The sequence below is a fragment of the Notolabrus celidotus genome, chromosome 18, assembly GCF_009762535.1.
Source record: "Notolabrus celidotus isolate fNotCel1 chromosome 18, fNotCel1.pri, whole genome shotgun sequence".
Taxonomy (NCBI): Eukaryota; Metazoa; Chordata; class Actinopteri; order Labriformes; family Labridae; genus Notolabrus; species Notolabrus celidotus.
In genome coordinates, this window is record NC_048289.1 from 25,729,533 (window position 1) to 25,747,602 (window position 18,070).

Consider the following 18,070-nt stretch of genomic DNA (forward strand, 5'->3'; position numbering starts at 1 on the left):
TTATTGATCTTAGCACAAAGCTGATATGCTGACTGTTTTCTTTCTTAATCACTGAATGCATGCTTTTCATTGAGTCAGCATTTGTATGTGTTAATTTACAGCAAGCATCTCTTTTTAAAGCATGTTGATTATTCATTATTTATGAAAAAGGCCGAGGAGCAACAACCACCAAGTGCACAAACAGACTTTTCACTAGTAAGCATCCACTTTGTTTCCATCTATAACATCTGTAACATCCACCTAACACTTAGACTACTGTAGTTGTATAGCTGCTAGAATGGCCCAAATACTGGCTGTTGATATGTTAATGCATGTAAATAACTGCGATAATCAGAATGATAAATAAGAATAAATACATGTACAATGATAGGATAGGCAATGCATTAGCCTCATAAAGGGAAATAATGAACATGACTTAATTTATAATCAAATAACATCAGAGGCTTCAGATATTATTAGGAATTAGATCATAATTATCATTCACTGTGTAAAAAAAATACTAATCCCTCTGATCTAAGGTTACATAACTGACCAGAACACCAGTTTGTATTTCAGTGCATAATGACAAGCTTTATGGACATGAATGAAACAAAACAGCTCATCGCCCCCAGCCATCACAGGACAAATTAAGGGTCCTTAGTTGTGTAACTTTTTGTGTAAATTTCATGCAAAATTTCAAAATCACAATCAAAGTTTTCATCTTGGAGTCAGCTCGTTTGAAGAAATCTTGGATCTGGTTTCTTGTTTTGGCTTGAACTCAAAGCCAAAGATTGATTCTAGCATCGCAATGGTGTCGAATTTAAAAACACAAGAAAAAAATAGACTTACACTTTCGCCAAGAAATGACAATCTTAGAAAGTATAAAGGAGCCAACACTAAAATGTTAGTCCGTCTAACAACGGGTCATTCTGACTTGTATGACCATGGAGGGAGAATTGCATTGGACTTCTCACACTATGTCAAGGATTTTGGAATATTAAGAAAAGCGCTATAAGAGTCCTATCAATTATTATTATTATTATTATTAGTATTATTATTAGTATTATTATTAGTATTTATTATCATTAGTATTAATGAATATTATTATTATAATATTATTAACTGTTATTATTATTATCATTATTATTATCATTATTATTATTATTATTATTATATGAATTAATACTTTTCTTGTTATTCTTATTAACTATTATTATTATTAATATTATTATTATTAATAATAATAATAATATTAATGATCATTATTCTTTTTTATTATTGTTGTTTTTTTATTATTATTATTATTATTATTATTATTATTATTATTATTATCATTATTATTATTATTATTATTGTTATCACTGTAAGTGCTTTTTTCTTTATGAACAGCATTTTTTGTTATTTCTTGATGACATCAAATAAATATACATGACAGGATTAAGAGAATTTAATCATAAGGGAAAAAACTTTTTGAATTTACTAAAATAAAATGTTATATTTATTAGATTTTTAGCTGTAAATGTATGGAAATAAAGTTATACACTTTCAAGAAAGTTAAACATTTTAAACATGTAAGTTGTTATTACAGCCAATGGTTTATCTTTTAGTAAAATAACATATAAGGTGATATCAGAGGAGCAGCCATCTGCCTGCACTACAATGAGGAACATGGATCGTCTTGTGAAGTCACACTCACAAGTTACTCTCTCTGCTTGCACAGGCTGCCTGTTAGCCTGTCCTTCTTTACAACAGACTCATTCTCTTGTACCATCTATTCAAAACCTGATACCTATGACCATGTGGTGCCAGTCATGAAGATGCTCCATGTTCCTCGTTTCACTGTAAGCAGCTGGCTGCTCTTCAGATCTTCCTTTTCAGAATAAGATGAAGGTGAACCAAACGCTAAAGTCCTGAATTTATCCTCATGAATAAACAACTTGAAAATTACCACTTTATATTCCAAATTCCCTTCATGTGCTCTGATACCCTGTCTTATATATAGGCAGAACTTGATAGTTGATGATAGTTGTTCCAGTGCTTGGTCAGTAAGGGTTAGACTGTGAAATAAAAGGAGGAAAAAACAACAGCAACAACAAAACAAATCACTTCTGTAAAAAATAACTATGATTATTAAAAACTATAAAATAATTAGAATAATAAAATTGATGGAGAGCACAAAGCAGTGCTTGGGGATGACCCACACTGCAACAAAATATAGAATATGGTGAAAGCTAATCCTCCAGCACATAGAAAGAAAAGGTAGAGTGAGCGTAAGAGAGTCATTAAAGACTTGATTCTTTAAGCTCCTTTATTTCAACATGTATAATGTTTTGAATTCAATACATGGTCACCCTGACTGACTTTGTAGTTCTTGCCTTAAAGCCACTGCTCACAGTTGTCAAGCCGTATTAGCATTAACTCGTCTTTGTATAGACCCCACACAGGTGTGACATCCCTCTGAAATCCATAAGCAGCTCCCACAGTCACAAACAAAGCCACAGGGAGCTCAGTATGAGGTGTGAGTGTCATCAGACAGAGAGCGATGGCGGTATCTGCCCTGACCTGCGCCGCAGCGATCGATACCAACATCAAAATAGATGCAGGCAGACTTCCAGCAGTCAACTGAGAGAGCTGCTCTCACGCCTTTTTTTTTTCTTTGTCTTCTCTTCTTCCCCCTTTTCCCCCCTCTCTCTATCTTGTTTTTCTCCTCTTCTTCTTGTGCATCCAAGTTCCCACCATCGCCCCTGGCAATGTGCAGACTGAGCCGGTCAACTCGACAACCATCCGTTTTACGTGGACAGCTCCGAACCCTCAGTTCATCAACGGTATCAACCAGGGGTACAAGGTCAGTATGAGCCGTGGGCCACTCCCCCCCCCCCTCTCCCCTCTTCCTCCCAGCCATCACATCCATTGACAGAAGTGTCAGAGCTGAAGTTGTAGAATCACATTTCCTGTGTAGCAAGAGCGAGAAAAAAAAGAGCCAAGGGGCAGAAGGTGTTTCGTGCCGCCATGAACAATGATCTTTGTTCACCCATTTGTCAGTCGGAGGTCATTCTCTTTATCTTTGCAGCCATTTTTCATCTGTTTTATTGTAAAGCTGCGCGCAACGTTATGATGAATGTCTTCATTATTTTGTCACACGCTCCTGAATGTAGTCCATCTCTCCGTCTGTTGCTTATTCTTCATCCAAACAAATGTTCCCCACAGGGAATCATGAAGCCACATCTATAGGGTAGTGCTATTTTTTCCAGGGAGACTTAAATAATATCTCATGTGAGGTTTTTTTCACCCTGCTTTTTGTCTAACTGTTCAATAGCACCCCATAGGTCTTATTCAGCTGGGTGGAGGGGTCACTGAACAAACCAGATCTCATTTAGTATACCATACATTTTCTCTCCGGGGACAGACAGAGAAGCTGAGGGAAGAATAGAGTTAGAGGAAAGAGAGTGAGGCAAAAGAAGGAGTGCAGAGCATTTGTACCTGCAGCAAGTGAGGCAGCGTGACTTCGAACATAATGACAGATGCAGAGAATGCTGCACATACAACTCTAAAATAACTCCTGTTTATATATAGATTCAAAGGAATATATTGTTGGATCATCATAACAAGCATTGCAGCAAAATCCAAATGTCACTCTGTCAATAGGACGTTGTGTAATAATGATTTCTGACTGAGACTACAATCCTTTGAAAGTCAAACCTGCAATAATGATTAAAACATTTGATAAAACAAGCAGCGTCACATCTTTTAGGTCAAGATTTCAACCAAAGATGATACATAAGAAGCGAGTGGACATGGCTTGGCTACAAATGCAAAGCTCAAATAGCTTCAACTTGAATCCCTCTAATGGCCACCAGGGGGCGACTTCACTGGTGTGACAAGAAGTCAGATTGCATGGAACCAGCTGGTAAAGTGATCCAAAATCTAACTTTATAGTCTTAATCACTTGTTTAAAGCTCCTGTGAGGAACTTTTGATTTGTACCCACTTCCGTCCTCATTCCAAAGGACGAACAAACAAGGAATCTCTACAGTCCATTTATTATAACACACAATTAACAAAAATCCAGGGAGAGTAACGCCCAAAACAATAATCAATCACTCTCATGTTTAAGCACTGGATCTTACCTCGGGGAAAAATCAAGAGGCAACCTCTGACAAGTTTTAGCAACAGTGACTTGTCAATCAAGAATTAGTACCTGCTCTTTGTCCAAGTATGGTCACTTTGGGATCCAAAAGTAGGATAAGATGATGACTGCTAATTTATTGTTCAAAAACATGAATTCAAAGACGAGTGTGATCCTCCATTTGTCACATTTTTACCATCCAAAACATGTAATACAAATTATTTTTCCTACAACAACCTCTCTCTTCTTCTTCTTTGTCCTTTGTCCTCCAACTATTTGTATTCACTAAATATACAAACGCATACAAAACAGACACACTGCTGTAGAAACATGCTGATGCAAGATGGCGGCCTCATTGGAAGGGGACCTGCTCCTACGTAGAAGATTTATTCTAAGCTAATAAAAACAAAATGATTATTATAATCAGGTGATTATGTTCTTATTTAAACATACTTATTAATAATTATATTCCATTTGCACCAAGTCTGTTCTGCTAAATGCTGCTAAATACTACACACTGTACCTTTAAGACGAAATTACAGGAGCCTCTAATAAACTCATATCTGCTGTAATTACCTTCATGCAGAGCAAACCTGGACAACAAAATGGTTCAATAATGGGATCACCTACTCACATAGATGTAGATAGATGGATGGATGGATGGATGGATGGATGGATGCATAGATAGATAGATAGATAGATAGATAGATAGATAGATAGATAGATAGATAGATAGATAGATAGATAGATAGATAGATAGATAGATAGATAGATAGACTTTATTTCAGACCCATAGGTCCATATCAGCAAACATATATATACATATATATATATATATATATTTAAAGACTAGAAATAAGTAAAATACAACTAATTCCTTTGAACAGGTATTTGAATTCAACTTCAACCTTTTGTAATTTCATCCTGAAGGCCGACCTTATAGTCAATGTTGCTCTTGAACGAGGAGTTTTCAAGCAATTGAGGCCCTCTCGCTGGCTCTTAACTTTCCTTAAAGCTCCCTCAATCTGGAAACTAGTTTGAAACCCCAAAAGCTTGCCCTGTTGACGCCTGATTGGTGACTCCATGCCCCATCTATCATCATCACATGGTGACCATTTTTCTCCTCAAGCTCAGGGTAGGAAGCTAAAACGCTGTATGATATCAGAATGCTGTGTTTTACTTCCCAGCAAACTTTATGTTGCCATCATGTCTCTTTTGAGCCTTTATTTGTATGTCTTTCTTATTGTATTTGTTTCTAAGAGCAGTTTTTTAGCATTTCTCTCCCAGTCGAAACCTCTTCAGGGCATCTTTATGAGTATATTTGGCAGAGCTCTGATGCCAAATATCTCCTCAGTGTGTCTCAGGACTACCAGAGAGACACTACTGTTAGTTCAGTGTGAGACGTAAAATAGGAGAAATGGTTTGAAGCTTTGTTCTTTCCTGTCTTGGTCATTTTCTTCTTCTTCTTGTGTTTTAGCTGCTGGCCTGGGAGCTCGGCAGAGACAGCCACATATCCGTGGTCACAGTGGGGCCGAACTTCCAAGAGAGCGTCCACGTGGGCTACGTAGCGGGTCTGAAGAAGTTCACAGAGTACTTCACCTCGGTGCTGTGTTTCACCACGCCTGGAGACGGCCCCCGCAGCCCGCCCAGAGCACTGAGGACACACGAGGACAGTAAGTGACTCTTCTTCCACGCTTATCTTGCTCCTGTGGTGGCGGAGGGGTCCACAAGTGTCTCGCAGTAACACATCCTCCAGGCAATATCTATTATTCATGCATAACTGAGCTGTGGAGGGGTGCTAATGACGGAGTGTGTTCTGCATCCAGCCGGGATCATCATAATTGGGACCCAGTTTCATTAAAGGTTTCATTTTTGTAAAATCTTAATGCTCCACAACCTCTCATCGGACAGTTTTGTTAATACTTAATTTGGTAAATTTAGTTTTAACCACATTTTACACTCAGTTGATCACTGATGAACTCTCACCTCTTATTAAGAGCTTCTTTTGCCCACAAGCTTTGCTCATTATCCTTCCTCGTTTCCATCCAGCCCCCGGTGCTGTGGGTCACCTGAGTTTCACGGAGATCCTGGACACCTCGCTGAAAGTGAGCTGGAGTGAGCCCGGCGAGAAGAACGGGGTCCTCACAGGTAAGTGCGCTTCACTCTGAAACAAAATGAAGAGCAGAGAAAGAGTATATGTGAAAGTTATCATAGGGAGTGCAATACATCAATTTTACTCCAGATTTTAAATGTTGGAATTTAAATGTTCCTGGAAGTTTTTCTGTCATCGGGTCTAACTTGGTGTTTAAAACAGTCACATGGCAGCTTTTGGGTAGTTAGCATAGTTAGCATTATTAGCAGTTCATTTAACTTCAGCTGGTCAGTTATAGTGATAACATGGTGATAAAAGACTACCCTGCTTTTATTTAGCATTTCTGTCGTAGCTTTAGAATACGCCAATGGATGCATGTATGCTAACATTGCACATGGATGATCACCCTCTCAAGTTAAGGTTAATAATGATTATGTATTTTATATATCATCATCAATCAAGCTTTATTTATATAGCACCTTTACATACAAGTCAAATGCAAAAGAAGCAGAGATAAAATAATGGCAAGACATATTAAAATAAAATAAAAATTGATTTTAAAATAGAGACTAAAATAGAGACTAATGCACACCAACAACAATGAAATATGTGTAATTAAAATAAGTTGAAGCGTCAAGTTAATATTAAGAATATGAATAGCTAAAATAAATAGATTTAAAAGGGGTAAGGATAAGAGTTAAAAATAAAATTAAGGCTAGAAATATCAATAAAACTGAGTAGATAAATTAAAATAAATGAATGAATGAATAAATAAATACAAATAAAATAAGATAAACAGTTAAAATTAGTAACATTTAAATCAATATAACAGTAAAAAGTAAGTAATAAAATTGTTAAGCCCTACATAAAAGCCAGACTGAATAAATACGTTTCTAGTTTACATTTAAAAGTCTCAATATCTCTATCAGTTCCTCACAGATATACTGGCGCCTTTCAAATCCCTCAAGGTCACCTTAAAAGGAAGAGTTTAAAAAAGAACAACAATAGAATAGAATTTTGGAAAAAGATCTGTTTGAGACGGGATTTGAAAATGGAAATAGTCAATGATATGGATGTCTGGTGGGAGGTAGGTCTGGTGGTCAAGTTAACAGGTGTAGTGGGGTTAATGGAAGTAGAAGACCTGAGAGTATGGGTGGGTGTGTTGATGTGCAGAAGTTCAGAGAGGTATGTAGGAGCGAGGTTATAGATGGCCTTAGAGGTGAAGATCAGCTGTTCCACCTTGCGGGCTCAGCTGTTATCGCTACTGTATCCCCTCATCCCGCCTCTGTTACTACCTCTGAGGCGGTTTAGCGATTTCTCCAACCACTCTGCCTCAGAGCGTTACACATTGCAGAGGAGTAACAGGGCTGTACATATCCTGCCTTGCACTTGTGAGAGCCAATAGATAGCAAAGCAGAGATGAGTAGATATTAGCTACAACTTGATCGTCTATGCCCACATAGTCTTAGCTTCAACAAAGATGATGGCGCTGACATGTTGTGTATTTAGAGAAAAGAATATGTGCATTAGAGATCTGCCATTAGAGCAGCAAAATTGACGTACTGCTCCTTCAGCTTAAAGATGACATATCACGCTTTTTTCATCAATATATATTGGTCTAAGAGGTCCCCAAAACATGTCTTTAAAGTTTATGCTCAAAAAAACACTTTGAAATCAGATTTTGGCATGCCTGAAAAGCCCTCTTCTTCAGCCCTCCTCAGAACACTCTGACCACGCCCCCTCAGGAAGTGGATGTGCCCTCGGCTCTCCAGCACGTTGATCTAATGTTTACATGTTGGCTGAATATACACGGCTGCTCAGAGATCACGTTACTTCAACCCTCTGAATTTGATCCAGAATCTGATCCTGACGGAGAGGCGCCTGTAGCAGGACCTTTCTGAACGATTGGTCACAGATTTAGAGTTTCTTGTTGTTTTATTTATCAGTATGTAGACGTGTGTCTTGGTACACAGCTACGAACATGTAGCTATGTGGCTATGCTAACTAGCGCTAGCACTTATCCATGATAAATAAAAATCACCCACTAGATCTTCAAATCTGCAGACGTGGGGAGTAAAACCGACCTTTGAGTTTATTAAGACAGCCTACAACTAGCATGCCTCCCTCCTAAGCTCCTTGTTAGCACACATTTGTGCAGGTAATGAAAAACGGGGGAGGGATTCAGTATTATTTTATACAGTCTATGGGCTGAACAAGCTCCGAGCTCTGACTCCATGACAGACCGGATATTGTTGTTACGTAACAAAAACACGGAAGTCTGAAACGGCTCGTTTCACACACATTTACAGAAAGGTGGAGAAATCAAAACAGGGGCAGAATGGATTTTTTTCATTCTCGGGGGGGGTTCGTAGACATGCCAGGGACACATATTTCAGGTAGAAAACCTTTAAAAAGTCGATTTTGCATGATATGTCACCTTTAAAATAAAACACACATTTAATTTTAGGATAAAACTTCTAAATTCTCTCACATTGGTACAGCCCACTGCTTCTTCCATTATTAAGTAGACACTGAAAGTTGTGTGCTATCTGACCTACCTTTATACCGCACCCTGTAAGTAGGATAAGCTTTAATGTTTTGGCTTCCCTTTTGAGCTGTGGTGTCGTCCATCATTTTGTACAGTCTACAGCCCTTACTGGAAATGTGTCTTCTTTTTGAACTATATATTGTAAAGTTCAAAACCGTTTTTATGTCTTATATTTTTGCTGATGCCTTAAGAGGCTGTAATCTTTGATATCATCCAATCATTTTCACTATTTCAAGATAAAATTCCTTCAATAAAAAAGCTGCTTTACTTCATTCAGTGAGCCCAGAACATCACACTTCTTCACCTTGAACTGTTACTGTCCTGTTTTTTCTGAACACTTTCTTAACATATAAATCACAAATATAATTTTTATGTGCATCATTGATTTGGTACTGCCGAGGCTGCGTCAGCTCATAACACACCAAACATACCACATCAACAGTGAAGACGAAACTCTCTGTAAAACAATAAAAAATCATAAAGCATCACATTAGGGAGACAGAATGTGTTTTCTCTCAGTTGAAGCAAATAAAATGTGTCACAAAAAAAGCCTCAACTCAAGACTTTAAGGCAGAGAAGAAGTAAGCAGAGATGAAGGACGGTTTGGTGAAAACATCACCTTTTAAAACATCATAGCGTGTAAAAAGCAATAAAACATCAAATGTTTCAGCCTCTGAATAATAAAACAAACAGAGCCGCCTCTCCACAGGAAGGCTATTAAGCCTGTTTCTACAGTCAATGGTACCTCAACATGACTGTGCACAAAGGGAAATTTGGCTTTTGGTTACTTTTTACTTCTCATAAGTCTCTTTTTGCTCACAAAGATACAAAATCCGATCTGTTTCAGAATCAAAAATTACATTAATATACAGGAAAGATTCCTCTAACTTGTTGAGGGGTTTTCATGCGCAGTGTCCTAATTAATATCCTCCCAGGGAGCATCTGTTCTTTCCTTACCAGTTTACATAACAGTTCTACTTTAACTTGTCCAACTTCCAGTGAAGAACAAATGCCCACAGGTTCCGTTCATGTTCCAGTATTTACTGAGGTTGAGATTTTCAGGCGTAATGTAAAGTGTTTCTCTAAAACATTCTGCGTGCTGCTGCTGCTTCACACTCCCAGGAGACAAACACTGACATGCTTTGTGAAATTATTGATTTGGCAAGAAATGCTGCCTAATGCCTTATGCAATCACATAAAAAGAGCTGCCGGCCAAGGAGCAAATTGCATTAACTTTGAGAGGGTAAATGTGTGTGCGTGTGTGTGTGTGTGTGGGGGGGAGTGGGTGGAGGATGTGTGTTGGGAGGTATAATCACAGGCTGATTTCATTTGCTATATTACATTTTTGATGAAGTTAATTTAATATTTCTGTTAGTTCGCCCTGTAGCGTGTGAGCGGAGAGTCGCAATTGTGGTCAAACTGCTGCCGAATTCTCCCTGAGAGGATTATCCGTCTGTCATACCCGTCTCCGCAGGTTACCGCATTTCGTGGGAGGAGTACAACCGAACCAACACCAGAGTTACCCACTACCTGCCCAACGTCACGTTAGAGTACAGGGTGACCGGACTCACCGCTCTCACCACCTACACCATCGAAGTTGCAGGGATGACTTCCAAAGGCCAAGGCCAGCTGTCCTCCTCCACCATCTCGTCTGGCGTTCCACCAGGTCAGTGAACGCACCGTCAGAACAAACACTGAAAGCTATCCTGTATCCATTATTCATGTTCCACTCCTGTCCAGTAGGTGTCAGTAACACGAATCACACTAGTTTGAAAATGTTGATACATTTTAGCAGAAACTGTTAAAATCTACTCACCTATTTAACATTAAGGATTACATTCTGTATATAAGCAGGAGTCTGAACATCCAGGTTACTAAACTGAACAAACCGAGGAGTTCATTAAACCTACTTTTCTTTTCACACAGCCAGCAGGGGGCGACATGGTAGCAACAGACGTCTTAGTGCCTGATTCACTAAAGGATTGCGCAGCTTTTTCGCCTGCTAAATGTGACCAAATGAGCCAAAAAGACATTTTCTAATTCCCAAAGTTCGTGCATAGTTTTAAATGCTGCACAAATTGCGCTGCAGAGCAAATAGCATTTTTATGCGCTGTATTTTTTTGCATATATTTATATGAGCTATTACGCTTTCAGTCAGAGCAAAACAAGCCTTTTTCTATTCAAATGAGTCTTATTGCAAACACACCTAAGGCTACCAGCCCCACCTAGTTAGTATGAAATGTGAATGGTTGGCTGATAGCTTTTAACTGCGCTGCAGTGTTTATAAATGTTTTTAGGCTCAAATTTTTCAGTGATAGGGCGCCATTGGCCTAGCGGTCTAAGTGCACGCCTCATACACAGAGGCTACAGTCCTCGCTGCTGTCATGTTGGGGGAAAACAGAGGAGGACCCAAATGCAGATTTTAAATAAAATGTTCTAATAAACAGAAGAACTAAAGGTACCAACAAAACTTACTGAAATGTCTAAGAAACTAAATCCCAAAAATTTAAACACAGGAAAGACAGGAGAGACATACAATGATCCAACACAGGACAGGGGAAACCAAGGAACTAATTACAGAGTAATTAACACAGGTGTGAACACAGGACACAAGTGAAACTAATCAGGTTTAATCAATAAAGGAGGGAAACACACAAGGACAGGAAGTAAAACTAAACTGGACACACAGGGATCAGAACTCCAAAATAAAACAGGAAACACAACAGACTAGACTAGAACACAAGAATACAACACAAGACATGGGGCGCTGGTGGCCTAGCCGTCTAAGTGACCCACATACAGAGGCTACAGTCCTCGTCATAGGGGTCGTCGGTTTGATTCCTGGCCGTTCAACCATTTCCTGCATGTCTTCCCCCGCTCTCCACTCCCCACGTTTCCTGTCTCTCTTCAGCTGTCCTATCAAATAAAGGCAAAAGCCCAATAAAAAAATATAACTTCAAAAAAAATAAAGAATACAACACAAGACATGGATCACCAAACAGAAGGAAGACATAAGATAACTTATACAGACCACAGACAGGGAGGGAACAAGGCATGAAACAAAACTAAACATCAACTCATGACAGTCGCTGTGGTCGCAGGCTAGACTCCCAGCCTCGACCATTTGTTTCCCCTCGCTCTCTGCTCTCCGTATTTCATGTCTCTCTCTGTCCTGTTCATTAAAGGCAGAAATGCCCCAAAAATATAACTTTCAAAATAAAACAAAAAACACTAAATTCAGCGATCAAAACCTAATTTCCATCTTTGGATGATCTAAAACCAAAACATATGTACATACAGCCTGTAAGTATTACTTTGAATTTGCTATCATTATAGTGATCAGGGGTTAAATCTGTCTGGGGCTGTCTGAGGCTCAACCCTGCTCTGTCTTTTAAACAGCTCTTGGACAGGAACAGAGTCAGAGATCCATCTCTCATCAAAGAGCTTTAATTTACATCATAAACCTGGGACGAACCAGAAGTAGAATATGTTCCTTCTCTTAGCTATCCCCTGTGATATTAAGCCACACAGTTACTTTCCTAAGTTATTAAATATAAAACCAAAGAATATTGTCTCCATTCCGGTGTTTTAAAGCTGAATGTAGTCTTGATTTTTGAAACTCAAAGCTTTAAAACTTAAGAGACAAAGTAAAAGAAGATTAAGGCATAAAGACCAATGAGCAGTGCCTTTTAGTTTTTATTAAACAGACCTCCTCCAAAATCACTGGATCCTACATTTCCCATGAGGCAACTCACCGCCAACTTTTATTAAAGCCTCCACTTCCTCCTTTAGAGCCCTCTTTTGAGCTCCACACCTCCAGTCTAGTGGTGCAGACTCTCTGTTCAAATTCCTCCAATAACAGAAACCCTTTATTGCACCTTCCCCTCCTGCATATTTACTGTTTCACATTAAACCCTGTGCACACACTCCACGCCGTCTGGCGCCAGACACAATGAAACAGGATCCTCAGTCACCTCAGCTGGGACGGAACCGATTCACATCTGCCCCACGTCCACGAAATAATAGCTCCCACGAGAGCTTTGAGCGTAATTACAGTGTTTAATGGTTTCATATTTGCAAAATCGTGTAATAGAAAAACAATACCCACGTCAATTAGTAGAGCGGCATTCAGAGGCCGTGCATCTGTGCAACCTGTGAAATGAAAGGCTGTTATAACGAGAGCGGAGCAGCAGTTAGAGTCCCCGTGTGGTGATTACTCTCATTGTATATGTGTAAAGAAAACACCTTTGAGTCTGCAACAATGCTGCTCCGAAGCCCGCTCAATAATCGCTCATGCATATGATTTAGAGGTGGTAATTTTACTACAGTAAGTGCAATCTGCATTTCATTACATTTGATTACACTTGCATTGAAGCAATCAGGGGAAAAATTGCTTATTGCACCCACAGGGGATATTATATGTTTTTAATACCAGGCCACAGTCCAGTTTTCCTTGACTTTGACGTTTATATCTTCAAGTAAAGTTGATATAAACCACATGTTACGGCAGGTTTATTGTTTTTCACGAGGGGGAAAAGATGGAGAATGAATTATTTTACGCACAAACACATCCTCATGCATACCTGCCTCAAAAGAAGGGAAAGAAAAACCCTCGACACACAAAGAAGTAATGAGATTCATATAGTGAAAAACGCCCGCCTGCTGTTCCTTGAATTCGCCATTTTCAGATTTGTTTCCCCTCATGGATTTCCAAGGAATAATCCATTCTTATTGTTTACTCAGCTTGAGTGTAAACAGTAGGATATCAGATTGAATCATATCTCCAGATAACTGCGGTGTAATTGACATTCATGGCATTGTCTCTGCCTGTGTACTTTGTGTAAGCATCTTTTTCCAAATCTAATCTGCTTTTATGCTGTCTCTGCTGAAGTTAGGAGCACAGGAGGGAAGAGTCAGCCGTGCGTGGTATCTGTACGGCCACAAGAGGGAGCTGTGGTAGATAGATTTACCCTCAGCAGAGGCTACAAACATAGATGCACCCTGTGGGAGAGGCAGTCTCACAAATACACCTACAGATGTGATGTTTTTTTTTTTATATAAATGTGTGCCTCTCTGCTTCCTCACAGAGCTCCCCGGCCCTCCCACCAGCATGGCTATCACCAACATCGGCTCCCGCTCCGTCAACCTGCAGTTCAAACCTGGATATGATGGCAAAACATCCATTTCTCGTTGGCAGGTGGAGGCTCAGGTAAACCGGGTTGATGAGCAGATGTTGTCCTGGTTCTGGATTATTTACAGATACTCTAACAATCTCTCTGACGTCGTCATAACCTCTGGTGTTTTTGTTTCAGGTGGGTGTTGTAGGTGAAAATGAAGACTGGGTGATGGTCCACCAGGTGTCCAATGAACCAGAGGCTCGTGCCTTAGAGGTTCCAGGTCTCAACCCGTACACCTTCTACAGGTAAGAACTACAAACTGTGTCTGCTTTAGTTAATGATTTAATGATCTATATTCTGTTTTGTCAATGCATCAATTGGCCGGCACTCCTTTGCTCTGTGTTGCTGGAGTTCTCTTTACCCAGGGGTCTCATGTAAAATAGGCTCTGAACAGGCATTTGACACTTTGCACCAAGCCAAGTGCACGCCAAGTTTGTGATCTCTGAAAACAAGCTTGCGTGATAACATATGCACCAGTAAGCAAACTCTGACCCATGCGTTCATACATTTCGGATGCAGGGGAAATCAGTGGTGTGAAAGTGAAGTGACATTGGATTATATTCTGAATCCTTTTACACATTTAATCCCACAGAATATCAATACATTAACACACCCAGGGTATCATAATCAGTAAAATCAGCACATTTTATTTGCACATGGGCTGTAGTGACCTGTTTCCAACTCTACTCATCTTTATTTATATAGAGCCTTTCATACATGCAAGCATGCAGCCCAAAGTGCTTTAAAAGAAAATTAAAGACCCATCTATTTAGTGTGGCTTGAAGGTAGGTTTTTTTTTTTATAACTTCATATAATTTATCATTTTAATGTCACTTTATATTTATTTTAATACTCTGTTATATTATTTAATTTATCTCTTTAATTTATATTTTCTAACTACTCATATATTATTTAATTGTTATTTTTATTTATCTTAGAATTTAATCTTTACATTTTTTATTGTCTTAACTAGTCATGTTTTATCTTTTATTTACTTATTTCTTTATATAGTAAAGTCAATAAAATACCAAAGGGTAGAAAGCAAAATTGAAAATCAGTTAAAGTAAAATAGATCAGATACACACAAGAAATAAATAAGATAAACAAACAAATAAGATAAATAAATACATGTTAAAACAAGATTATAATAATGCAGTCCAGGACTGAAAATAAATTACTTCAAACCAAAAGGCAGATTAAAAAGCTAAGTCTATAATTTACTTTTGAAAACATCCAGAGAGCTCGCCGTTTTAATGTCCAGAGGCAGAGTTCACCAGTTTAGGAGCATAAAAACAGAAAGCTCTCTGCTTATGTGAGACATATGAGGATCATTTAAATGGGAGGCATTGGAGGATCCACTACCAGAGATGAAAACCGGACTGTATCCTAACTAACTAGTCGGTTGTTAAAAATCCAAAGTAACATCAAAAGACTGAACAATCACCGAGCACAGAGACAGTATCTTATATTCGTGTCTTCTAAACTCTGTAGAAACACAGAGTGTGTGCACAGAGACAGCATGACGGCTACTTCACACACTCTCAGCACTTCTTCATCACCTTCACGTATTTATTGTGCTAATGAGCAGAGTGTGGTTCAGCCACGGGCGGCTCTTACACAATTCTTACATGTCCTCATAATCGGACAGAACGCGGACCAGCTGGCCATGATCAAACCAAGACATTAAACGTTGCATTAAAGGAGTGAACTTCTTTCAAATGGTATCATAGAGTGGAGAGAGACTGCTGATTGACATTGTCATAATACGAAAATATCAGTGAGGGTTCTTCAATGATGCCCGTATGTAATCATGAGTGATTGATGCGGATGTCTGTCTGAAGCTTTATTTTCTGTCCTCAATGAGATAACTTGCCCGAATAAAAGTTATTAAAAACTTAGAAAACACAATAATATAGAAGTATTATAAAATATACCACTAATAGTGATTCATCTGTGCATTGAAAACCCATTACAAAAACCTCAGCACTGCTTAAGTAACAAATCTGGTGAGAGTTTATCGTGACTCTTATGTGAGCTGTGTTTTTACATCAAATGAAAAAGTTCCTCTGCAGAAGTTTTATAACGATGTTGGACTTCAAACCCCAGGTTCCGGATGCGCCAGGTGAACATAGTGGGCACCAGCCCTCCCAGCCAGCCCTCCAGGAAGATCCAGACCCTGCCCGCTCCTCCTGACATGGCCCCCACCAACGTCACCCTGCGCACCGCCAGCGAGACCAGCCTCTGGTTACGATGGATGGTGAGTTAAATTCAGATTTTTGTGTCTCTGATTTATCCAGCGACTACTCCTGAAAGATGTGTCTATAATGAAAACGTCTCAGTCTGAAGCTGTCCTTTCTCTTCTCTCTCTTCCTGTCCATGCACAGCCTCTACCTGAATGGGAGTACAACGGGATTGCAGAGCAGGTGGGCTACAGGATTCAGTACTCGCGTGCGGGCTCACAGGGCCGAGGGCTGACACACGTCATCACCGACCGTCTGGAGAGAGAGTTCACCATCGAGGATCTGGAGGAGTGGACAGAGTACGAAGTCAGGGTCCAGGCTGTTAACGGAATCGGGATGGGACCCTGGAGCACGCCGGTCAAAGGCAGGACGAGGGAGTCTGGTGAGTTTGCACTTCATTTATCATCCTCAGTTCTTTGTGCGAACACTGAATATGTGAAAAGTTTAGTTTGGTGTTGCTCACACTTCGCTTGACCAGACTTTCTTCGTATGTATTCATTCTCTTTAAAACATTGTCTTTACAAAAACATGCACGGCACAACAGCTCCTCCAAAGTGAAACCAAAACTTTCAGAGCTCCCCCTTCTACATGGCTTTAGTATAGGCCATAAATCCCACCTCCTCCATTAAAACAGAGTCAAACTAGAAAATGGAAATACACATTAAATACGTTTTCTTCAGACATGCTTTTTGTGATTTAAGTTGGTTCTTATCAAGTTGATTTACAGTATGTGTCAATGTTTGTGATATCAATAATTTTAGTTTTAGATATTTGATTCTAAAAAGAAGGGATGTGGCGTAATGATTGGCAGCTCTGTTGACAAATGCAGTGTTCTGTACCAGATTAGTAGAATCAAGAGTGAATGAACTCTCCAAAACTATCTGAGTCCGTCTATTCTGCTGTGAACTGTACCGACATGACACATCATTGACGTTATATTGGTAAGTTAAATGTGTGCTTAAGTCAGCGAAATGGGTGTGTCGTCAATCCCGCAGCTCCAACAGCCAGATTGCCTCGGCAAATTCCTTGGCTCCAAAATATGTCACCAGCGTACCATGTCAGCACCATTGACTGTATAAGTAATGGGCGTAAGTATGCGTGACGTCACCCATCTGTTCCTGAGCGCTGTTTTGAAGCCAATCGACGGCGGCAGCCATATTGGAAATGCGGAACTCAGCCAAGCATAGTGTGACGTAAAGAGGCGGAGTTTGAGCCTCCTAGCCAACAGCTATGTGTTCCCGTCCGGGAGTCAAGTCAGTCATGTCCTTATTTGGGCAAAAACTCGTAATCTTAATATCTTCTGAACCGTCACGTTAGAAAATAATTCACCCCCGTAGAGTGTGTGCCGAGCCGTTTTTTGTACCAGGCTGTAAACATGTTTATTTCTGCTGCAAAGATCGTCTTTTTTGAATTGCTGTGTATGTGGTTTCCGGTGTTTCTGCAGCCAGCCTCAAGCGGATTCTTGATGAATTGCAGTTTATAACACTTCCGCATGGGCTTCATAGTTTGAGACCAGCGGTTGCTGCTTGGTCATCACTCATCGTGTCGGTATTTTGGCTTCACTTTTTTCACAATGGGTGGAGATGAAGGCACGCCGTCCATGTTTATGTCAGTCAATAGTTAATATTCACTACCAGATATGAATTATTCGTTAGCATTCCTATGCAAGAATAAAACTTATGTGGTTGATAGTCAGTGGCTTCAAGGCCAACTCATTTCACCTCTTCTGCTTTCCAACTGGACTCATAGCCGGCAAGCAAACGCAGCCTGCTAAAACTCAATGCTCCCAGGCTTGGATTGCAAGTCTTACAAACTGAAAACGGACAGACATCAGGACCATTCCAACACAAAAAACTAGTCTCCAGATTCTGCATTTAAATGCATTTATGCAATCTGTGCAATCTGTTCA

General features: G+C 39.5%; 1 protein-coding gene across 2 annotated transcripts in view; it reads left to right on the top strand.

The window, feature by feature from the left end:
- sdk2b (sidekick cell adhesion molecule 2b) overlaps positions 1-18,070 on the top strand; it is a 486,503-nt gene that overhangs the window by 415,574 nt on the left and 52,859 nt on the right. For both annotated transcript variants that reach the window (XM_034707425.1, XM_034707426.1), the window contains exons 18-25: positions 2,709-2,824; positions 5,582-5,777; positions 6,154-6,252; positions 10,219-10,410; positions 13,832-13,953; positions 14,057-14,166; positions 16,028-16,178; positions 16,306-16,543. In XM_034707425.1, the coding sequence (XP_034563316.1) occupies positions 2,709-2,824; positions 5,582-5,777; positions 6,154-6,252; positions 10,219-10,410; positions 13,832-13,953; positions 14,057-14,166; positions 16,028-16,178; positions 16,306-16,543 (1,224 nt within the window). The remainder of the gene's footprint in view (positions 1-2,708; positions 2,825-5,581; positions 5,778-6,153; positions 6,253-10,218; positions 10,411-13,831; positions 13,954-14,056; positions 14,167-16,027; positions 16,179-16,305; positions 16,544-18,070) is intronic.